Source organism: Amphiura filiformis, chromosome 5, assembly GCF_039555335.1.
Source record: "Amphiura filiformis chromosome 5, Afil_fr2py, whole genome shotgun sequence".
NCBI lineage: Eukaryota > Metazoa > Echinodermata > Ophiuroidea > Amphilepidida > Amphiuridae > Amphiura > Amphiura filiformis.
Window position 1 is genome coordinate 8,897,887 of NC_092632.1, and position 25,007 is coordinate 8,922,893.

The following is a 25,007-nucleotide window of genomic DNA, read 5'->3' on the forward strand; positions in this document are numbered from 1 at the left end:
AACAAACGACGTGCGGCGCCTAACTCTAAAACCGGGCTACCTGCATCTATCTTTCGCCTAGCTGCAGTCATAGCCTCATCAATTTCAATTTCGAATTCCGGAATGACCCTATTTTCCAGGTCTTCCTTCATTAATTTGACATACTCCAAATCATGTTTCCGAAAAAGAGTGTCAACTTCAGCCCTCATCTTGACTGAGAAGTTGCACTCTTGTAGGCTGGGAGTTTCTGACCGCACAAAACTCCACCGGAATCTCGAGATGACCGTCAAGCATTTTTGATAGCTTGGTCATCTTTTCCTCGAGAATTGCCAAACCAATTAGTTTCCTTTCCACCATGTGAATTAAATCAAAAATAAACGCAAGATTGTGCTTCGAAAGCTCTTGATCCGGAATCTTAATAGATGGTGGTGGGGGGACATCGGAGCGCTCTTTCTGACCCGGGGCAATTAACTCTTAATTAATTAATCCGATTACTCAATTACTCAATTAATTGCTAGCTGCTTGTTTAGCAATTCATATCTCATTTGAGATATGGAACAACCTCTCTAGGGGTTGATAGTTAGCATAATTTTGAATAATTGGAATTTAATTAATGTGAATTTACCCTATTTTCTATACGGCCTGTGATATTATTATATTTAGAAATATAATTATATCTTGGACACATTTTGGATATATTTTGAAAATTTGGATAGATTTTATTTTTATTGTTTATATTTCTTTTAAGGTTACTTGGATTAAGTTTTATACTGGATATTTTAGTGTGAACCTTTATAATTTTTGTGGAATATGATCTTAATTTTTAATTTTAGTGGAACTATTTCCGCGTATAAAAATTACAAAGCTAATTAGCATGAAAAATCATGATTGGTCAATTTTATAGATTTTTGATTGGCCATATCCGCGGTCCAATAGGATTGCTCACTTTACCAACCAATCAGCGCATTGAAGTACTTTTGGCATTATGAATATAAGGTGACGCATTTGATCAAAAACTTTAATTCTCTCTCAGTATGAGCAGACAATTACCGTTCGTGAATAAGTTATCAACAAAGAAGAAGATGTCAGGTTCTCAGACTTCAATCTCCAGCTCGCAATCTTCTCAGGTGCAAGGTCCGGAAGGGCAGGTGCCGAGTTTAAGTCAAAAACAGGTGCAAGGGTCGGAAGACCAGGTGCCGGTATCTCTGACTGTGTTTGAGCCGTTAGGGCCAACCCAGGACTCTCAGTTAATTGCCCCGGGTCAGAAAGAGCGCTCCGATGTCCCCCCACCACCATCTATTAAGATTCCGGATCAAGAGCTTTCGAAGCACAATCTTGCGTTTATTTTTGATTTAATTCACATGGTGGAAAGGAAACTAATTGGTTTGGCAATTCTCGAGGAAAAGATGACCAAGCTATCAAAAATGCTTGACGGTCATCTCGAGATTCCGGTGGAGTTTTGTGCGGTCAGGAAACTCCCCAGCCTACAAGAGTGCAACTTCTCAGTCAAGATGAGGGCTGAAGTTGACACTCTTTTTCGGAAACATGATTTGGAGTATGTCAAATTAATGAAGGAAGACCTGGAAAATAGGGTCATTCCGGAATTCGAAATTGAAATTGATGAGGCTATGACTGCAGCTAGGCGAAAGATAGATGCAGGTAGCCCGGTTTTAGAGTTAGGCGCCGCACGTCGTTTGTTCGAAGAAACGTGTGAGAAAAGGAGGTTGACAGAGTCAAATTTTTAGAGCAAAAAGATTGCCTAGCAAGAGCAAGAGAAAGAGTCAACATGAGACGGGTAATAAGCCTTCCAAGAGAAGCAAGCCAGAGAACCAGCGCCCACCCCATTCTTCACGGGGCAGAGGCCCACCTCGCCATCCTCAGTCATCTTGGGGATCCCAGAACCAGTTCCCAGCTCATAATGGTGAGGGCTGGAACGCTAGGCGAGGTAGAGGCAGAGGACGGAGTTGGAAGAACTAGCTCTACAAAAAACCAAACGGCTCTTTTCAGAGCCACCATTTACTTATAAAAGAGAGATGATTTTGTGTCAATAAAATGCCCCTTGTTTTGTATTGCGTTACTTCTATTTTAAGTTATTATTCCAAAAGAACTTTGGAATTTGTGTGTTTTACTTTTATAAGCTCTAGAGGCAAGGAATTGCATTAGGGCTTGAGCGTTTCACCGTTCTTTCTATTTGCGGGGCATATATAAAATAAACTCACTTGGAGTGTTTAGTCGTCGTATGGAGTCACTGGCCTCGGGGCTTCGCCCCTGCGGCCTTGATGTTTTTTCGTGTTAATTTTAAAATTTTAAAATTTTAGTCTGCTTACGCAGACATTTTTACTCATACAAAAACAGTTGATAATTATAACTGGTTAAGTAGAAGAATTTTAGGAACTTTGGATGAATTTTGAAAGATCTGAAAGTTTTGGTAAATAGATACTTTTGAGAGCCTGAAAATAAGGTAGTATCATTGGATGGTTCATAACAAAATGGTATGCATGTTTGAAGTAATACTGCTAAGTTTCGAAAGATAGAAGTGGTATTAGATTTCTTCAACATGACCAGATAAAAGTGGTATATTTTGATAAACACGTATACTTCCTTAAACATGTTTAAGGAAGTAGTGTTTTATATATATATTCTAGGTATCATAAATGATTCGTAATTTTGAAATGTTTCACATGATGAGACATATTTCGGATATTTTAATTTATAAATTTACCCCTTTGTGGTTTTGATTTTGGAACTGGAGGCAGGTTCCGTCCAGGGTCCGTTATCTTTTTAATTATGCAGGTCGGGATGTGCAGTTCCGCATGCGGAAGTGCGTGACGGAAGGTGCAGTTCCGCATGCGGGACTGTAAACGGAAGTGTGCAGTACCGCACGCGGTACTGCACACTTCCGCGTCCCAAAAAATAGTTCCAGACAACCAGAAATTGTAATCTGGTTGTCTGTGGGACAACCATTTATTTTTCCTAAATTTGAACACTGAGTGGGACTATTGGGTGGGTGATTTCTTTTCTCATCAGTGAGGCGATTTTTTTCAAAGTTTTTTTTCTGACTAGAGTACCGGGCTAGAGTAGTCACTAGTGGGCGAAGGCCGGGGGGCGAAGGTTGTTTTTTTTTCTTCAAAAACTCCCCCGGAAATCAATGGTGCGCCCTTATTAAATTTTGACCCGTAATTTGGGCTGATTTGTTGGCAACCCTGTACGTCAGTACGGCAAATATCCGATAGGGAATGTATGCCCTGGTATGCCAAAACGGGGTGTACACCCCAAATGCGCTACGCCAATGCCCGGGGGGCACTCCAACTTTGGAGGTGACGCGTAGGGCTGCAAAGGTGAATTCTACTGTAGACATGACTGCATCCATCATGTCTCATGAATATTGATGCAACATTTTCCAATATGTCAGCGCTCAAATCGGACACAATAAGATGAGAAGAAACAATCCGGCCCTGTAGTGCGCGGTGTGTTGAATCCCGGGGAGGCACTTCAATATGAAACTGGGGCTGGCACATTCGCAGTAAGGTCATTCAGTGAGAGCAAAATGTAAAAAATATGGGGGCATCATGTTGGGTGAGAGCATAAATTTTTGGCATTAGAGCAAAATGTAAAGCATAATGTAAAGCATATGGGGTCATGTAAAACATATGGGGTCATCCGGGTGAGAACATGACTTTTTTATTGGGTGAGAGAGGGACCGTTTGGATTTAAATTAGGGGAGCAGATTCAGATTCAACTTTATTTAGCCACGGTGGGCCCACTTCAACCCTAGGTTGTTCTTCGTTGGGGCCGTGGATGATATGAGCATTGGGTGATATGACCTTTTTTTATTGGGGTCTTTGGGTGAGAGCCAAAAGAATCAGTGATCGAAAATCAGTGATCGACGACTCGTTGCTGTTCAGATGGAACTTCAATAGGGTCTAGGTCAGGGGTCCGCAACTTAGCGGCGCTGCGTGCTACATGTGGCGCACCGTGGCTTCCAGTGGGCGCAAGCAGCTGTTTAGATTTTTTTAAATCAACAACAAAAAATCAAAAAAAAATCAAACCCTTTGATCAAACTTGGCAGGAATATTTTCAATATTCTATATTTCAACATTAAACAATGCGATTCCCATGTTATCCTTGTAAAGACAGGCTAAAATAGTACAAAATGTTGCACCAAATGGCGTCATTTGCACCTCAAATTTCAAAACATCAATAGCTTCTGAGGGGGACACCCCCTCTGACCCCCCCTCGGCGACTTCTGCAGCCAGTGGCGCTTTGCAGTTTTCTTTTATTTCATGTGGCGCTTCAACAAATCTATTTGAGGAAGCCTGGTCTAGGTCTTTGGGTGACATGCAGATCTAAAGGAAAAATATGGGGTCTTTGGGTGACAGAGCATGTGCTGGTATGATGGGAAAGGGGGGGGTCTTAATAGCCTGGTCTTTGGGTGATACGTGCTGGTAATGGTCTTTGCGTGACAGCGATGGTGAAAAAGGGGGTCTTAATAAATAGCCCTACATAGGCCTACGCGTCACCTCCTAAGTGAGAGTACCCCGGCCCCTTCCCCCGATTTCAGCACCGTCACATCAAAGCTCCCATTGGGCGCCCCATTCGTTTTTTAAAGGAAATTTTATTGTTTTGAGCAACACTAAAATGGCCATATCTCTGGAACCATAACTTTGGGGTTTTCAGCAAAATAAAGCTCTGAGAATGGCTCACAGTGTGGCGTAGCTGGGATTTTTTCCAGGGGGGAGGGTGGGAGCCCAAAGCCACCAAACAAATAGGTGCGGGTGGTGTGACGCACCCTGTACTTTCAGAGTAAAAATATCAAAGAAAAACCAAAAGAAAGAAATTGCGCGCTCCAAGAGATTTGCTTTTTTATTGCTAATTTGGTCTTAAAGGGGCATTTCGTGATCCACAGCCTCATCCCCCAACTTTTCTCAAAAAAAGTTGAGATTTTTATATCACTGGAAACCTCTGGCTACAAAATGTTTATGTACAAAATATTTCTTGCAGATTAATTCGTTTTGCAAAGATATCGTGAAATTTGAATTTCGTTCTGGTGCACCAGAACGAAATTACAACGCATTGTCTATGGAGCAGTGTAATACACATAATCATGCATAACTCGCAAACGCAAAATCGGAATCAACTGAAATTTTGGGAATAGGCTTTTTTCGTGGATATGTACTGAAAAATGTCATAAAAAGAGGATGATAGGATCACGAAATACTCCTTTAAAGGGCAGGTCTATAGCAAAAACAACATCATATCATTGGCAAGCTAATATTATGAGGACAATGAAAATGACTCCTTTTTTGAGAAAATAAGACGTTTAAAATTGATATTCCGCAAAAACCAACTTAAGCGCAAGCGGTGAGTTCCTTCGAACGAGACAGATTTGGCCTAGAAAACCGGTGACGTCATGAAATGAGATGTGCCCGCTGTGAGAAAAGGGACAGAACGTCATACTGTTGCTGTTCACAGAAAAAAATTCCAAATTAAGTATTACAAATTTCATGGTTTTTAAACATATGGATAAAATCAGCCGCTTCTTTTTTATATATTAGACAATTGTGATATTATACAATTCATATGTATATCAATATCATCCTACTATAATTCACCAGAATCTGTCTGTTTGTTTGTGTGTTTGTTTGTTTGTCTGTCCGCCTCTTTTCTCGGAGACTGGGGGTCGCGCGTTCCTCAAACTTGGTGGGTGGGTGTATCTTGACCCCAGGCAGAACGAGTTTGTATTGGTTGGTGGGTCAAGGTCACCCAAGGTCATCCAGGGGTCAAATTATTAAAAACTGTTTTTCTCGGAAACTGGGAGTCGCACGTTCCTCAAACTTGACGGGTAGGTGCGTCTTGACTTGGGACAGAACAAGTTTGTATTGGTTAGTGGGTCAAGGTCACCAGAGGTCATCTAGGGGTCAAATTAGTAAAAACTGTCATATGGGCATGAAACTTGGTGGGTAGGTGCATCATGACCTAGGACAGAACAAGTTTGTATTGATTAGTGGGTCAAGGTCACCCAGGGGTCATCTGAGGTCAAATTAGTAAAAACTGTTTTCCGCCTATTTTCTCGGAGACTAGGGGTTGCACGTTCCTCAAACTTGGTGGATGGGTGCATCTGGACCTCAGACAGAACAAGTTTGTTTCAGTTAGTGGGCCAAGATCACCCAAGGTCATCCAGGGGTCATCTGAGGTCAAATTAGTAAAAACTATCGTATGGGCATGAAACTTGGTGGGTACAGTCAACTTTTATAGTCACATTTTTGGAAGGTCATTTTGGGGTCATCCAAGGTCAAATTACTAAAAACTGTCATATGGGCATGAAACATGGTGGGTACAGTCAACATTTAGGACCAAATTTTGGGAGGTTATTTCGAGGTCACAAGGGGTCATCTGAGGTCAAATTAGTAAAAACTGTCCTATGGGCATAAAACTTGGTGGGTACAGTCACCATCAGCCAGGTAATCGCGACAGCCGAGAACCGCCAAATACAGGTAACCGCCTAGTGAGACATAATTTGAGCTTACAATTTCATCTGAGACTAGCATATAGGCCTAAACCGTGTTAGTCCACAAACTCATGTATCTGATTTCCCTGTATATTGCAATGCTATAGTTTCAGTTGGATGAAATATTACAAAGCAAACGCATAGTAACAATTACTGTGTGTGCTTTGTTCCCGAAAGAGAACAATAGCGTGCATATTGTTATGCAGCATTGTTATGGTAAGTACAACTCATTGTTGCTAATGTCAAACTTGTCAAAGTGATTGTGATTGTATGATGAGAGCACGATAAAGTGTCCGCTTCATTTACCTACGTTATCAGTCAAACGGGGGGAGAACACGCTTCAAACGGGAGAAGAACACGTACGAGGCTGAACTTTACCCACACAATTTCTCCTTTTTCAGGAGAAATACGCACAAAAAAATTGCAACAAGTGTCAACTAGTAAATAGAGATTAACTCATTTCATGGCTAAAAATTTCATTTTTACTAGTCAATCGCTTTAAAAAGACCTGTGCTTTTTGTGCAATTAGCATTTCAACAGCTTTCCCCCAGTTTCCCAGTTGCCTTGATACAAAAACGCGATCCTGGGATCTACGGGTATAGCCTATATATTGCCCGGTGGGTTCAGTCTTCACTGACGAAGTGTATCCATGATGGTTCCAATTAGGGGTACTTTTCAAGAAATGTCCGCGGAATTTTCGAAAATTGTTCGCGATTGTCCAAATTAGGGTGTTTTGGAGCAAAATTGTCCTTGATATGAAAAATATGGTGTATTTATAGGACTTTCGTCCCCGGCTTTCGTCCGCGATTTACCGCTACATATACAGCTTTCGTTTTTTTGTATTTTTTTCTGTCCGTTTTTTTTAGTAGTTCCACACAAAAATTGATAGGGTATTTTTCCGAAAAAAAATGTCCTCATTTCCCCATGAAATAGGGGGACAATTCAAAAGCGTACTTGAAATGGTGAAAATAGGGGTATTTACCGGTATTTCAGAAAAATGTCCTCGATTCCTCGTGATAAAGGGGGTGAAATAAAAATGTGTCCTCAAAATGATAAAAATAGGGGAGGTATTTGGGGCAAATTTTCCTTGATTTCGCGCAAGGGTAAAATTGCTGCAAGTGTCCTCGATTCCCCGTGAAATAGGGGGTCATTTTCAAATCCTGGAACGGTCTCTCTCTCTCCCTCCCCTCTCTCTCTCTCTCTCTCTCTCTCTCTCTCTCTCTCTCTCTCTTTTCCCTCTCTCTCCCCTTTTTCCTTGCACTAGGCTATAGGGCCGGGACTAGGGGGCGGTGGCGGGGGCCCAAATAGGCAATTTTTGCTTGCGCGGGCACTTGCCTCCCCTGCCCCTACCCCCCGCAGCTACGCCACTAGTGGGCTCATGCCCGGGGGCTCATGCCCCCGGCTTATGCCTCATGTAAAGAAATTGAAAACTGAATAGTTCAAATTTTAGATGACATCACACCGCAAACGGGGTGTAGGGGCCTATATCCCGTATATACCCTTTTCGGATATTTGCCGCACTGCATGTGTGACAGATCAGAATTCGGAAGAGTAGCGAGGCGTTTGTGTTTGTCTAAGGTGTAACTAACTGTGTGCCGGCTGGACTGTACAGAAATAACTATTAGCTTAAGTAAACTTCTGGTAGACGATCTGATTAAAGAACATAAAAATGTCGAATTTCTTGTATTCAAATCATCACTACTTTGTCGGAGCAGCACTGCTCGCCACTTCAAGTGTTGCCGCATACTCTACATATAAATTGATGACACAAACTCGCAGTAAACCAGAGCAGGACAATTTGTACGAAACAGCGAAAGTAATAAATCAGTATTTGGTATTTCATTATGGGGCACCCGAAGAGGTATTACGTTATGATTTTGGTCCCAAAGAATCATTAGACTTTCCAAGACGTGTTGCAGAAGAGTGTCTGAATGCAGTGAGAGCAACAGACAAGGTAAACATGAAAAAGAAAATGTTGATATCATGTTCCTGATATTGAGAATAAATTGATATCATTTCATTTTCTTAATATTAAAACTAAGGGCATTTCGTGATCCACAGCCTCATCCCCCCACTTTTCTATTAAAAAAATTGAGATTTTTATAGTGGCACTGGAAACCTCGGGCTACTGACATAGGCCTAATGTTTAATGTACCAAAACTTTCTTGCAGATTAATTTGTTGAATAGCAAAAATATCACCAAATTTGAATTTTGTTCTGGTACACTTCACTGGTCTCGATATGCTTGAATGAACTGCTATACACTGTCCAATTGATTTCTTGTACTATGAAATATGGTGGGCTATGCACGCATGCTCTGAACAAACTACATGTACGATGCGTACGCACACACTGCAGGGCAAAGAACAATGGAAATTGCCATAATTTGTGCACTATACTTCCTGCCTGTGCAGGGACTTGAACCCCAGACTTCTCGCTTGTCGGGTGAGCGCTCTACCACTGAGCTACACAGACTGTCCCTGATAAACAGGACTCAAGTCTGGTACTTATGGATATGAGCAGTCATGCGGGTAAACAATACAAACAGCGCATGTTACATACCAGTGTACGAGATCAATTACCGGGGGTAATGATGTTTACCCACCAGGTTCAAGTCCCTTTTTCTCTGGTAGTGGTATATCTGCCTATGCATGTTATGTTTCCATTTGTAATTTCACATTTAATTGTGCTAGTGTGCGATCCGTAATTCTTCTTTCCCAGCTGTATATTGATATACCGTATTAAGAATAACGATTAAAGCCATATTATAACATTTTCAAATAAAATAGATTAGCATTTCTTTGCCGTAAAATGTTAGCTTTCACTGTCAGATATATCCCCTTTTATTTTTGAGCCGAACAACTACGGCAAAGCAAAGAAAATGTTTGTGTATATCACCGTCCCTCACGCCATGTACGTACTGTGTGTTATGAACATCGTGTATGCGTTCGACTAATAATTCCATCGTGTCCGAATCTGGCGTTTTATTCAAAATCACAGATTTTGACAAAACTACAGCACCTAGAGTCTTGATTTTTGCAGGGTATATTGGTTTAATAAAGTACCGTACAATTTAATCGTGTAAAAAAAGGAATTTTAAAAATTCAGTGAGGGCATCTTCCTCAGCAAATGTTATAATATGGCTTTAAGCATCATTAATTTGATCTCGTGCACTAGTTTGTAATGTTTCCATGATCCAGTGTATGATGCGTAAGCCTCTTCCCTTGTTTGCACCAACTAATAGTTCAGATGTATTAGATTGTCCCAAATGAACTCCTATGATAGATTCCAGCTTGGTGCTAAAGTTCCTTCTTAGGGCTACTAGGCTAGGCATCAGAATTAGGGTTACAATATGGGTTAGGTTTGGGGTTAGGCTTAAGGAACTGGAATGAGTGTTTGACAGCATTTTTTGTGGGACAAGAGAGCACATCAGACATATCGAATTGCATTCTGAATAGTGAATACGAAGAATGTCTTTCTGATATCAAATAATTTTCATTTTTTGAAATTCACTATATAATACAAATTTTATGACAAATTATTAAAATTTGATATTTTTCACATTTTTGATATAACAGTCCTCGAAGTAAATTTTATAAATCTAATGATATATTCTTAAAGTGTATGGAGCTGCTGGGAGGAAAAGCCGATGATCAATTGAAAATTTTGACCTTTCATATTGAAGATATGGATTTTTTTCCCAAAAAGACCTAATTTTGTTGGTGTTTTGGGGAAAAAAATCCATATCTTCAATACGAAAGGTCACAATTTGCAATTGATAGTCGGCTTTTCAACCCACCTACATACACTTTAAGTATAAATCATCAGATTTATATAGTTTACTTCAAGTACTGTTAAATATCAAAAATATCAATTTTTAATCATTTGCCATAAAATGTGTATTAATACATAATATACATTGCGAATTTCAAAAAACCAAAATTATTTGATATCAGAAGGACATTCTTCGTATTCAGAATGCAATTCGATATGTCTGATGTGCTCTAAATGTCCCACAATAAATACTATCCAAACGTTCATACCCCACCCCTTAACCCCATTTGAAATTCATACTCTCAATGTGGGAGATTAAAGTCATGTCTTCCATACGGGGTGCAGGATTTCAACTAGAATAGCCCATTTCCATGACTAGTGCTTCAACAGCTATGTGACATAATTTCTTATCAACTAATGCACTTGACCTTTTTCCTCCCCACCTGTTATACACTGACAGTCTTCAATTCCAAACAGAGCATTAGACATTGGATGTGCAGTAGGGAGGACAACATTTGAGCTAGCCAGGGAGTTTGAACAAGTGGTAGGCATAGATTACAGCCAAGCATTTGTGGACACATGTAATCTACTGAGAGAAAAACGAATCTTGGATTACTCCGTTGTAGATGAAGGTGATTTGCAGACATCGCTAACAGCAACTATAGATCCTACAATTGTAAGTATTAAATTACAGAGTCAATAGATATAAACAAATGTGATACAATGATTCTGTTTTATTTGGGGTGTAAATTTGGTAAAATAATTGATTTTGAGATGACACAATTTCTTGTGTAATTATTTTCAGCAACAAAAGTGCCATGTCTCAGGGGAAATAGCAAAGTCAAATTTGAATGAGCTTTTCAGCAAATTTGTGTAAGAACACTTTTAAAAGAAGAAAAGATGATGTTTTTGTTGATTAGATTTTGCATGCCTGTGATCATGTAGATAAAACTGATCTATAAACTATGGCTGTACCTACATATTTATATATTTGGCAAAATTCTCAAATAATATCAAGTAAGACCTATAGAAGACAAGAGAACAAACAAAATATTGATGAATGATACACTATGAGGCAGCAGTATTGCCAGGATCTTTTGGGGGGGGGGGGACTTTCAGCCTCAGGGGGAGTAAATTTTGATGAAAATGGTAACAAACTGACCTAAAAATCCAAACCCTAACGGAGGCTAGCAACCAAGATGTTCCACAGGGGAGAGGAAGCTTCCTCACCTTTGCCTACCCTTGGCTACACACTGCTCTGAGGTGTTAGAATGACAGTTGCATTTCTTGCATACATTGATTTCATTTCAGATAGGAGGGTTCAATGTAACTATATACTTTTATTTGTTTCACCTAATTCATCCTCAGTAGTGATGACACATATGTATACATCCATATCAAAACGATGCACTTGTCGGCTGCTGCATGTGTCTCATTTCACCTCTAGTGGACGTCACTTCAAATCATCCCCAGGTCACATGGTTTAGGAATATGTTCTCTGTATTCCTAAATCAAGTGACTTCGGTATGATTTGAGGTGACCTCCACTTGAGATGAGTCTGGTATTTTATTCCTAGCTATTATGTAAAATGAGATACATGTAGCAGCCGACAAGTGCATCGTTTTGATATAGATGTACACATATTAGCCAATCAAATCTCGCAAGCTAACCTGATCCTGTACACACAGGTACAAGGGCAGTTTTGTGGAGCAACTGTGAAAAAGCGCTGACCTCTGTACCAAACTCAAATTGAAATGATGTATTACGGTGGATAATCTTTTAGTTTACAGTTCTAAACTTGTCCGACGGCGAACCCACTAATTGTTATGAATTCCCGTCGTAAAAGCCTATCCCACAATTTACATTGTTTTGGTCAAATGACTTGTGAAGATGTTCTGGGTCCATATGTGTAAAAAATCCAGATTTGAGAAATTACTCACAAATTGAAGTTTTTGAATGGTGCTATGTATTTCCTGTGCCCCCAATACTCTCATGTGCCAAGTGTGAAATATAAATTTGTAATTATCCTTTTAATTTTCTCTTCTACACTCAGGATCGGAGTCGGACACACTTCCAACGGGGTGATGCTTGCTCTTTACCGTTAGATTTGGGCCAATTTGGTTGCGTGGTAGCTGCCAATTTGCTGTGTAGATTGCATAGTCCTTCTCAATTTCTTGATCGTCTTCCAAGTCTAGTGGCACCTGGTGGTATCTTGGTGTTAACAACACCCTGTACATGGTTAGCAGAGTATACACCTAAAGTAAGTCATGTTAGCATTGAGTAATTTAGGTGATGTGCACAGTTGGAATTTGTATGGGATTATCTGAATGGATAAGTGATTTGTGTGAATTAATTAAAGTTGATTCTTGTAAATTGACGAAGTCTATGTGTACTGATTATGAACAGCACATTTTGAGGACAGTATGCATCATTATGAAAGATTGAATATATTGCATCTATACCATTTCCCACCCTCATGTGGCAGTGACGTTGGTGCATTTCATTAAACACAGCTTCAAAAAGCTAGAGTTTGCTAAAAGCACTTGCATACGCATGCACGTCACTTGCGCTTAAACAATGCAGCATAGATGCCTGAGCAAAACAGCTGCTTCAATGAGTGTGTTTGATACCCTTGGCCTTATATATGGTATGGGCCAGACATGCAACATTTACTGTAGTGTAAAATGATTTGTGTTTGCTGAGATATCCATAAAATAATTGCAGTTAGGAAATCATTGTTGCATGCTTCTGTCTATGTTTATAACAAGCAATCTTTGTATCTTTTATTCTCATACAGGACAAGTGGACAGGTGGATTTACAAATACGGAAGGTGAAAAGGTCACAACCTTTGACACTTTAAAGCAAGTGTTAGGGCCAGATTTTGACTTGGTGGATGAAAAGGGTATGTCTTTCTTCATACGCGAAACAGCAAGGAAAAATCAATGGACAGTAGCTCAATTAACAATATGGAAAAGGAAAGGTGGTGCTTCATAAGGTTATGTACTACAAAAGAAGCTTCAAAGTTAAAAATCCCATAGTAAATTATGAAAAACATTGAAGTGTAATAGTATTATATACACATCTGTATTTGTTCCATTAACCGCCCAGGGTGCTTAAGTCATTTTGGGTGGGTACTTATTTTTTACATTGTTAAATAGTCATCAATCACCATCGGATAGTATTTAGTTACTCACAGTTAGTGCACCCTCAAAAAAATGGTTTCCAGATATGTCCAGGTCTGTTTACCAATGGCATCAAATGGCGACTGTCGGCATATAAAATATGATTTTGAAGTCGGAATTACATAAAACTTGGTGTTTAGAGGCATTTGCAGGTGGTTAAAGTATCTATACACCTGCCCGCTATGAAATAGTGTCATAATTTAATATTAAATAATGCAGAAGGAGGCAGCCATATGCTTCACCCTAGCATGGCGTAAGACAGTGCGAGACACAATTAATTATATGCGATAATGCGAGGATCGGAAATAAACGATGCAAGTCCGAGAAATTGTGATTTAAATGACATGTTTGGGGCTCAAGCAAATTGACATATGAAAATTTTGACAGAGAAAAAAATCAGGACTCAGTGGGGATTGAATCCCGGTCGCTGGATTACCGGTCCAGAGTATTATTACTAGTAATTTTATTTTAGGGCACATTTTTGATATGTTTAAGGCTCAATTTCCCACATGCATGCATGTCGTCACTCGATAGTAAGCTTAAAGGAAGAATTTTGACAGTACTGGATGGGCGGTTAATAATATCACATGTTGCTTGTTGTAAAGTCGCTGGGTGGGTGCATAGGGGTATGGGCAGTTAATGGAACAAATACGGTACTAGTTTTCCAACCTTGACCTCATTCCCAGTAATTTCTGCATGCACACATGTGATTTGAGGTGATATGTAATATTGGTGGATTTTTAAAAGTCTGTCACCTTTCCCACCCAGTTGCATGACTGGATCTATTATAACTGACCGTAACAAGCAAAATGCTTCACTTTTACTGAATATCAGAATATTGGACATGTGCACAGAAATCATTTCCTTCAAACGTGGTCAAATTTGGTTCAGCTTGGGTCAATTATACACTTGTTTTGTTTTCACAATGTCACTGCTGATTCTCTGGTTTGCATTACAAGTTTGTTGTCATTGACAAAAATACAAGAATGTAAACCAGAGTTGATGCTATATCTATACTAAAACTGTCCGAGATAAAAAAACAACTAGAAATGCAGCTGATGTCACCTGTCAATCAAATTAAGGTGGTACTACACCCTTGATAAATTTGTGACTATTTTTTGCATTTTCTCAAAAATAATAACACACTGGTAACAAAAGTTATGTATATTATAGGGGCAAGGAATCCAGTTACTACACTGGAATTTCAATGACTCAAGACAAGCGGTACATTATTTATGATAAGAAAAGAGGTACCGCTAGAATATACCTCATTTCTTAACATATATAATCATAGTATCTATGATATAATGAACCACTTGTCTTGAATCACTGAAATTTCAGTGAAGTAATTGGATTCCTTGCCCTAAATATACATAACTTTTGTTACCAGTGTGTAGTTATTTTTGGAGAAAAATGCAAAATTAGCCACAAAATTTATTAGGGGTGTAGTGCCACCTTAAAGCAGTTAGTTTACGATTTTTCGTGATGTTTGTTTGTTTGAAATTTCTGAGGTTAATGAGAAAACAGCATGCCCTATGGTTAGTTTTGTACCTTCAAACTCACAAACTGTCTCATAAGTTACATGTAGGTCTAAATAGGAAACTTTCTTTCTGGAAGGCAATCAAAAATGCCTAGAAAAGTTGCATTTTACCTTGTAAAAGTACCGGCATCGTTCGGCATTTTCTGCAATTTTTCTCTTTAACACCCTATATTATATAATTAAACCAGTCCTGTCACATTCCTTATCAAAATCATGTTAAATCAATCAAGTTATATATTGTGATAATTCAGTTTCAAAATACAAAAGAACCCCATAATGTCAGACTTGTAATAATCTCTCACTGTACCTATATAAGTTATTCTCTAACAGTGATATTTCTCCTATGATAAAGGGTTCACAAGTTTAAAGTTCCCCTGCAACTCAAAGAGTTTGTAATAATTTAATTGAAGTATTGTAGCTCCATTACCTACTTTATTTGAAACTCATTTTGTTTGACACAACTGGTCCAATTTACAATGTCACAAATAGTGCTGTCATTTAATGCTTTTTTGGGTTGTTTTTTTCTTGCTAACATGCCGGAAAAATTTATCGCATGTCGACAACATATCAACATAAAAGTATGCCCGTGACTCAGTCGAGAATGTTAATGATGTTGAATAAACAATCATATAGGCTATACCACAGTAAATGCATATTCTATGCATTACCTTTAATGCATGACAAAAGCTTATGTACAAGCTAGTGAAGCTACTTATTAAACGTAAGACATCCTGGTTATTTTTAAGATTTTTAGTTATTTTACCACTTTCAAACGTACCATGTGTCATAAACAATGAATAAATAAATGTTGTAATCCAAATTTTATGTTGACATCTGCAACTTTTTCTGATGTCGACAACATGTTGCCATAATTGTATGTCAGTGACAGCACTAGTCACAAATAACCTATACTCTGATCAGTTCGTAATAGGCGGGACTCATAACATCGTGGATTGATACAGAATGGCGTACTCACAGCTCGGCGCAGCACCTACGCGAACTGCACTTTGTTTATTGCGTGACTGACGCACGCTTATGCGAATTTACGTTGGCGTAAGTTGGGACTTTATTGACTCGTGCAGTAACAAAAACCGAATAATTTTCGCCTATTTCGAGATGATCATAGTGTATTGTAGATTACATTCTGCATGCTTTGTGAGATTTGAATGGACCAAAGTGCAACTTTTAAAACTCTTCCATTGTTCAATGAGCCATTGTGACCAAATGTGTCATTGTAAATTGGAGACCTGGTGTGTAAAACAAAAATTGGTTACCAATACTTTGTATAATTTATAAATGTCATGAACAACTTTTCAAGTTATTTTTAAGTTTTAGGGGAACTTAGACTTTTGAACCTTTTATTGTTTCTCCTATGATTGGTCTGATGTTTCTTATTCAATAATAATTAGACTTTATTAAAATAGTTTCTGTTTCTCTAGATTTCATTGAGTGATTTGAAGGTTAAATACAATAAGTAGCCTTAATATAGAATGCAGTTTATTGTGCAATACTTATATGTATATTTTTGACACCTTAACAACTTTTAATCTAATCCTTTTAGAAATATTTTTATAGGCACTTCTTTCTTCCTGTGCACAACCATTTATTGGGTGATGTTATCCATACACTATCATGTATAATAACCAGGTTCTTTTCATTATAGTGATTTGCAGCTGATAAATTGGTTATTCCAGAAAATGTGAAGTAAATATTTGAACTTAATCTGGGAGGCACACAAGTTCCATAGTGTACACATGATGTGCAACAACAGATTATCAAAACATACCCTAAACAGGATTTGCAACAACCTCCAAACAGGATATTTACTGCCTATATACTGGCATGTGTAGCGATTGTTATATTATGGAATGATGCAAACGAAAAATATCCAGCGAAGCTCAGAAAAGAGAGTCAAGGTGACCTGCTTTGTTGTTTGTACTCATGTGTGTACACTATGAAAATTGAGTTGCCCCGATTTATTCCAAATGAATCAAATTAATGCATCTTTTTGCATGACCAAGAAATTGAAAGAGATGGTTGAAAGAAATTCTTATTGTGCCAAAATAATAATTGCAGTGTTACCACAGACCAAAGGCTGATTAGCTACATGTATGTTATTCACTTGTGTATCGGCAATAATACATGTACAAACATATGTAAAGGGCCAGTAACCTGAAGGGCCAAGGGACAAAGGTAGGTAACACGAGTAACCAATTAATTGCATCACTGTCCTCTCTTTTGAATATAAAGCAAGTCGCACAATATTTATTATATCACTCATACATTTTAGGCAATTCACCAATTTGCACCAAAAATGGTTGAAAAATGCTCCATTTTAAATTTATAATCACTCAGGAAAAGATGTATTGTTCCATTCTACTCACCTGGAACAATTCATCTTTAACCTTGTGACTTTATTTCGACTATCACACTCATGACATTTAATAATATTTGTATACTATCATATCCAGGTCTATACTCTGGGTCATGTGGGGATGCCCTATATTATAATGACCTGCTTCGTATATGAGAGAGAGAACAAAGCGTTGGTTACTCACATTACCAACCATTGAATGGCCCTGAAGTATTTATTTCTTCTGATATCTTGTAATTTTATGCAACAATATTATGACTTCCCAAGATGTATGCAACTGGGCCACCCAGCATCATGTAAAAACACTTGACACTTGGCTAAAAAGCAGTCGCTTCTCAATTCTCATTATGAATTAAAAACTTGCAAATTATTTCTGTTGAAATATAAGTAGCTCTAGTTGGTACCACTTGGTGAATTAATCCCTGTATAAATTATATAACTACTAATATCATGTGAGTCAGTCAATAATGTGAGCAATTCATGTATCTATATTCAAGTAGCCTTGATTTCCATACTTCAGTACAAATAATTTAAGCCTGTTGTTTCAAGTGCTGTTCCTATAAATTATGCTTATCTATCATAACTTGCATTGAATGTAAAATGTGTGTGTCTTATCTCCATGTATCATGTTGTTGGATAAAATCTTATGTATTTTGTAATCCATGGGGATATTAAAGTGAAACGTTGGTTGTATGTCCCATTGTAATCCGATGAAATGTATTCCAGCACTTCAAAAAGAGGTTCAGATGGTTTGTGTTATATGTGAGCTGCATGAACTTCCGACTTGTAATGTAATTCATTGTAAGAAGGAAGCCAAAGTTTAGTTTCCAATTTTGTGTGCACCTGTCAATCCAACATGCCACTAAAGCATTTTCCACCCTGATATGGCAGTGACGTCAAAGCGTTGAGGCAGCTGTTTTGCGCACGTATATATGCGGCATCTTTAAGGGTGTGTGTACGCCAGCGCTTTGAGCGAACAGTCAACAGTAGCAATTTATAGCTGCACCCAATGAAATGTGCACTGACGTCACTGCCACATCAGGGTGGGAAATGTTTTGTCTGAATATCATAGGCACTGCTTCAATCCAACATGGCGCAATGTTTTATTTCCAACTAGCGCATCTTTTTTTGGACAAGCACATCTAAAATGATTTTCGGACTAACGTTGTGTTGTCGGACTAACATTGTGTTGTCGGACTAACATTGTGTTATAGGACTAATGTTGTGTTGGTGCACTAGCGGCATGTCAGACTAGCACCAATCACCATGTATTCTTTGATTTGTCCTGCATTAATCAAAGCTGGCACAAGTTACATATCTCATCCTATATGTATTTTGTAGATTATGGTGTATTAGTGTGTAACACACACTCTGGTAAAAACTGTCTGTTTCTTATATATTGCTATCATTAACCTTTGCATCCTACTGATGCTATTGAAGACAGCTTTTCCAAAATCCCACAAGCACATGCTACTTTCCGTACACTCCCTAGATGAAAGACATGACCTTAATCTTCCACACAGGGAGTGTGAATTTCAAAGGGGTTAATATCTGAATTTCAAATTAGTGATCCATTTGAAATCTACACCCCCTTAAGGTCATGTCTTCCAAGGGGTGCACAGATTTCAACTACAATAGCTCATTATTACTATATTCAAATTGAATACAGTTTGTCCACTCTGAAGTACAAAGTGACAACGCGCGCGTATACAGTGCATTAACAGTGCGTAGTGCTGCGTCTCTGCTGCAGGTATGCATGCCTTCAAAGTCGGCACAATGTGTGTGCGTCCGCGTCGGTACTTTGTACTTCAGAGTAGACTGACTGTAGTGCCAGTTGCAATTAGCAATCACCCCACCCCCAACAAGCACATCTGCATCTTTGAGGAAAATATGGGCTGTTTAAATATGACCAAGCCTTAGCAGGTGCCAGGTGATAAGCATGTGCTGGTGGACTAAACCAATTTGGAGAGAGCATTCTTCACATAAAATTATTTAAAAAATGTACAAAATGCAGACAATCATGCAAGAAAGTGAAAATGAATATTCACATAGCAATTGTAATGCAATGATCATGCATCCCCTATGGGGTATGTGTGAGCCTTCTCAATGCAATTATTCCATGGCATATTACAAGGGGGAGTGATATGTGAACAGCAGCATAAACAGCAGCCAGCTCTTGCATGGTGAAATTCATTCAGTTAGTATTATAATATGCAACTCTAGCAAATTGATAATCAAAATTGGAACTTTTTTCAATTTCAATGGACAACTTTTTTTTTTCTTCGACATGTGGACCTTTTTCTTCTTATATCTGAACCATTGTTTGGGCTCTTGACAGTAATCCTCAATGAGAGAAACCATGAGGTTTAGGCTAGGAGGTGGATGCAAAGTGCTATGAGGTTGTTATTGGAAAGCATGTATATACAGCCCCTGTGAGCAAGTGGATCCAATGTCTATGCTATATCTACAGCAACCATGCTCTGCTCATTGCAATCTCATAGCATTCTGCATCCAACTGTTAACATGGTTAATTATACCTCATTAATGATTCAAAGAGGAACTAAAACTGATTAAAAATGAATTGGACAGCTCTTCTAGCTTTTGGCAGGTCAGATAATAATGGGACCAATTATTCAATGATTTCCATTCCAAAAGTCAGTGAAGTAGAAGCTCATAAAATTCAGATGCCTCAATGAATGAAATTAGTGTCCTGAAAAGTTGCAAAGGTGTAAAATAAGTTTTGATTTTAAGTTTGTACATCTCTTGTACACCACTGTTACAATATACTCAGTATTTGTATGCAGAGTACCAGTGTTCATCAGGTATGTGTGGCCTAAGCGCAATGTACTGTATTTGTTCCATTAACCACCCATGCCCCTACAAGCGCCCACCCAGCGACTTTACACAAGCAAAATGTGAAATTATTAACTGCCCATCCAATGCTATCAAAATACTTCCATTAAGATTAACTATCGAGCATGTCGAATGACTATACATGCATGTATACAAAATGTATGTGGGTAATTAAGAATCATAAATATCCAAAATTTGCACTCAAATTAAATTAGGGCGCTTGTTCATAGTTGGCAGATGTATAGATATTAAAAATACTTGACAATAACCACCTACAAATGCCTTTAAATAAAAGGCCAACTTTGAGGTGATTCTTCAAATCATATATTTTATTTTACGGCGGTCGCCATTCTAAATAATGATAAACAAACCTGGACACATTCTCAACACTATTTTTGGTGAGGGCCCACTAACTAAATGCTATCGGATGGTGACGGATGACCATTTAACAGTTTAAAAAATAAGCGGCTTGCCCACCCAAAATGACTTTGTTAAACGTTAATTGAACGAATACGGTACATGTACATGCACAGCAGGGCCATACAAGAAATTGTGTTATACATTATGCAGAAGTTCAATCAGACAAATATTATCATGTACCCCCACAAAATGCTCAATTATCCTGAATAAAGAGCAGACTATATTTGTTTTATACACCTCGTACATATTTTTTTGGCATCTGATTGGTTAAAAACATTTTTTGTGTTCAGACTAAATTTGTACAGGTTGCAAGTATTGGCCTAATAAACACTGGTAAAGATGATATCTTAAAGAGGCATTTTGTGATTTCAACATCTTTTTTCACCATGGATCGATATTATATCGACAACAAAGCCTCCCATAATTTCGTCAGTTAATTCCAATTTTGTGTTTCCAACCTTGCATATTATAATGTATTACACCACATTGTAATTTAATACTGGTTGTTGACAGCCAGAAAATACAAATTCAGAGAATATCTTTAGCAAACAATTGAATCTGCAAGAAATGTTATGTGTACATACATTATGAAGTCCAAGGTTTCTGATGGTATATCTCAACTTTTTGGAGGTACATTGGGAGATGAGGTTGTGAATTGAAATTTAGTTTAGTCTTGCTCAAGGAAATAGTCTAGGTTTAGGGTGGAGTTTTAAACTAAGTCTGTAACAAGCAGCCACTTTGACATGTTGATGCTGCAGAAGTACTTAATGTAAGCTACATGATCAAACATGTCATGATATGCATAATACTTTTGTAGAATATATCGTATAAGTTGTATTCACACCAAAGCTGTTTTCACCAAAAAGGAGAAGCCTGTATTAGCCCTGTGCAGAACACTGGAAATTCTGCCATTTGGGATTGTGATACATGGGGCAAAAAGTGTACCTCCTGAATATTTCACAGGGGGCCTGAAATTAAACAATAATTGGTGTCAGGAAGGTTTTCACATGTAGCGCTAAGGCGACAAAAAAAAACCTGTTCTACGGGCAGACGGACCTATAAAGTAGAGTTGTTCGGGCGGGCATTTTTTTTCCTAGAGGCTAAAATTACTTTACTAATTTCACCAAACTAACTCTGGGTGAGTCGGGCCTTTAGAACAGGGTTAGTTTTTTTTTGTCACCTAAGGGCATGTAATTAACATAACTCATTAACTATTTTCACTCCACTGACATACGGCAGATTCTGGAATCTCCTAGTCAGCCTCACTGTGGTCATTTCAAAGACACAACGTGGCAAATCAAATTTCATGCTCCAGAAGAGAAACCAAAGATTGTTCAGACCGATAACTATTTGATGATTAATAAATCCATATTGATGTTTTGTCTTCACAAGGTGAAAGAACAATCAATTCGGGGCTAACCTTAGCATTGGTCTGCAGAATGTGGAAAACAGTTGGGTGGGAAAACTTGGGGCCTTTTATTGTACTCTTTTGTTGGACCAGCATCACAATTGAATCTTGTGTGTGTTCACATTACAAATGTGCTTGTAGGAAATATAAAATAAAGATATTTTTCATATACACCAGGAAAACAAATGTGTTGAATTGTTTTATGTTATTGTAATGTGCTGCAAAGGATGTTTTTTTGCCATTATATAGACCATTCCTATGACTTGCATGTCCTTTGATGGGGAAAACATCGATATCATATACCGTAATAACAATCATGTACCCTTCTTGACCTTGCTTTTATTATTTCATGATAATAACTGATAACGGCAATATTGATGTTCACCCCATCAAGGGCAGGAGCGTGCCAATTGCAGGAATGGTCTACAGGTCATTCAAAGGGAGCAGTTTGATTTGTGGGTCAGTTGATGTATCTGGCAAACATTATTTTGTAGAAGTATTATATTGTGGTGTTCACCACAGTGTCTTGGCTACCCACCCGTCTGCCCGTCATTTGAGACGGGGAGTTTACTCATGGGACGGGCAAAAGTAATGCCTTTGACAGATGCTACATTATAATTGTAGGTGTTGAGACAGGCTATTGACCTTTTTAGTAGACCAGGGTCCATTTCACTAAACTTTTAACCCTTCGTAACTCAAATAACGGCTCGTAAAGTTATGAATACCCAATACTTCGGAGCTAGTTTGAGGACAGTAGTACACATAACCATATATGACAGTACACATACCATATATGGATGTGATTTCTAATAAATTATTGTGCAAACCCGTACTGGTCTTCAACACAACCAGTTGTGCCGGTCCTGACATATCGTCTGGTCCGAGACTGGGCAAAACTCTGTCCTGTGATTGGTTCTGTATTTCCAGCATGACATTTTTGCTGTCCTCAACTTCGTTGTACATGCATACACGATAAGTATAGACCGTTTGTACAGAGTGTCTTATCTCATAGTATAAAATCTCTGACTTAACTTTATGAAGGGTCGATGTAGTAAATCCCTATTACTTACAAAGGGTACGGTTCGTAAGTAAGTTTAGTGATATGGAACTTACGATTCTTCGTAAGTTACAAAGGATGACTTGCCAAGCTTTGTAAAGTTTAGTGAAATGGATCCCAGATTTGCAAAACAAGGCCATAGCAGCACGCATTTGAACTCTGAGAATCCCCAATGGGCTATAGAAGTCTGGTAAATGTTTTTAAAGATCAAATTAGGACAGGCAATTTTATTCAAATGATGGGCAACCCTCAATTTCTAGCCAAGACCCTTGATTTTTGAGGAGTGCGAGCGGGGAACATATTTGCTTTTGCATAAATCCTTGTTCTTGATTTCTGTACCAAAGCAATTTTTCACAAAGCCGGGTAAATCATTTCCGAGTTCTTTACAGCTGGTATATAAATTGTACGATGCACCAAAAAGTACTGAATCAAAATTGCCATGTCATGGTGTAACTGTAATGCTGTGGTAACAACCCCCCCCCCCCGCCATGTTGGTTTATCACGCGTGGAGGACAAAATACTTCCAGTATTTGTCGGCTAAGTCAAAAATTAAGCGCAAGGATGTATTTAAGTTTGAGCATTACCACGGTTTGCAGATGTGCTGCTTAGCGTGCATTTTGGCACCACACATTGCAAGCAAAATGCAAATTGTTTTGCATTCCATCTCAGCAACTTGCAAACATGGTGAAGTCAGTACTCTGGGTCTACCTTTTGCAAAAAATGCTGATAGCTCAGAAAACAAAACCATATTGGTCTACAACTGGAACAGTCAATGCAAACAGTAAGTACTTTTTTTTGGTTTGTTTTATTTCACTTTACTCATCACAAAGTTCCATGATTTAGATTAGTAGCAATAAAAAAAATAATGATAAGAGTTGGAAAATTGCAAATCTACAAAATAAATTCCACCTGTACAGTTTTCGCCAAACGTTTGTCAAACATTTTCATAAACGCCTATGAACGTTTAGCAAACGTTTGTGATCGCTAAACATTTGTTAACCGCTTGGCGAAAGCGGCTATGTATACGGTTGATGTTAGCCATGGATGAAATTTTGGGATTTTATATTGCTGCTGACTTGCTCAAAACAATTATGTTATCCCAATAGTATGAAGCACAACAACGACGCCTGGGAAATAATCTGGTGGGAGTATCGACCAAATAGACTAGTTCTCAATACATTATGGGTAGCTGCAGCATATCCAGCGTGAGAATCAAGTGTGAGACATAACCTCTCTGGATAGAATACTCAAGCAACAGAGAATGATAGAAGTGCTACATTCTGGGCAAAACCTGAATAACACCAAATTTTCTCATGTCTAGACAAAGATGACAGGGAAATGGGATTCTCTGTAGTCTATTTCTACATAGTGATGACTCTATTTCATCGATTACATCAACAAATGCATACTAGTACCTGGGCATACTATATATGACTGTATCAATTGCAAACTAATCACAAATAGATAGAAAAATAATAAAATGCACTTATATTTTATATATGTGACTCCTCGCCACAACTGAGCCCGGATGTCGCCAGTGCCACTATTGAGATATGCTCCATCGAACTTAACAATAAACAATAGGAAAGAAAGGATTTATTGACTGTTTTATTGATTTTTCACTACTTAAATGTCAAGTACTATAGACATGATATACATCATTTTAAAGCTAATTTCAAGCAGAATATTTTGGTTGAATATCTCAAAAAATGATGATTGGCGACATCCGGGCTCAGTTGTGGCGAGGAGTCACATATTTACTTTTTTATTGTGTAAGTATTTGACACAAATGAAATTCAGTGCAACACAAAAGATTAAATTAATCCTCTAAAATCAACTTATTTTCCAGCTGTGCTCGTTAAGCATGACACCTGTTACAAATGAGCTTTGGGATAAAATAGTACACACATT

The 25,007-nt window shown here is 38.3% G+C and overlaps 1 protein-coding gene across 1 annotated transcript; it reads left to right on the top strand.

Moving 5' to 3' along the window:
• Nucleotides 1-8,062: 8,062 nt before the first annotated feature.
• On the top strand, nucleotides 8,063-13,726 carry LOC140152576 (uncharacterized). The gene is made up of 4 exons (XM_072174966.1): nucleotides 8,063-8,441; nucleotides 10,722-10,937; nucleotides 12,315-12,521; nucleotides 13,059-13,726. The coding sequence occupies exons 1-4, from the start codon at nucleotides 8,157-8,159 to the stop codon at nucleotides 13,254-13,256; spliced, it is 906 nt and encodes a 301-aa protein (XP_072031067.1). The 5' UTR covers nucleotides 8,063-8,156; the 3' UTR covers nucleotides 13,257-13,726.
• The last annotated feature ends 11,281 nt before the right edge of the window (nucleotides 13,727-25,007 follow it).

Coding starts and splice junctions, on each gene's coding strand:
- LOC140152576 (XM_072174966.1), top strand. CDS start 8,157: ATGTCGAATTTCTTGTATTCAAATCATCACTACTTTGTCGGAGCAGCA. Junction 8,442..10,721: donor CAGTGAGAGCAACAGACAAG/GTAAACATGAAA, acceptor ATACACTGACAG/TCTTCAATTCCAAACAGAGC. Junction 12,522..13,058: donor TAGCAGAGTATACACCTAAA/GTAAGTCATGTT, acceptor ATTCTCATACAG/GACAAGTGGACAGGTGGATT.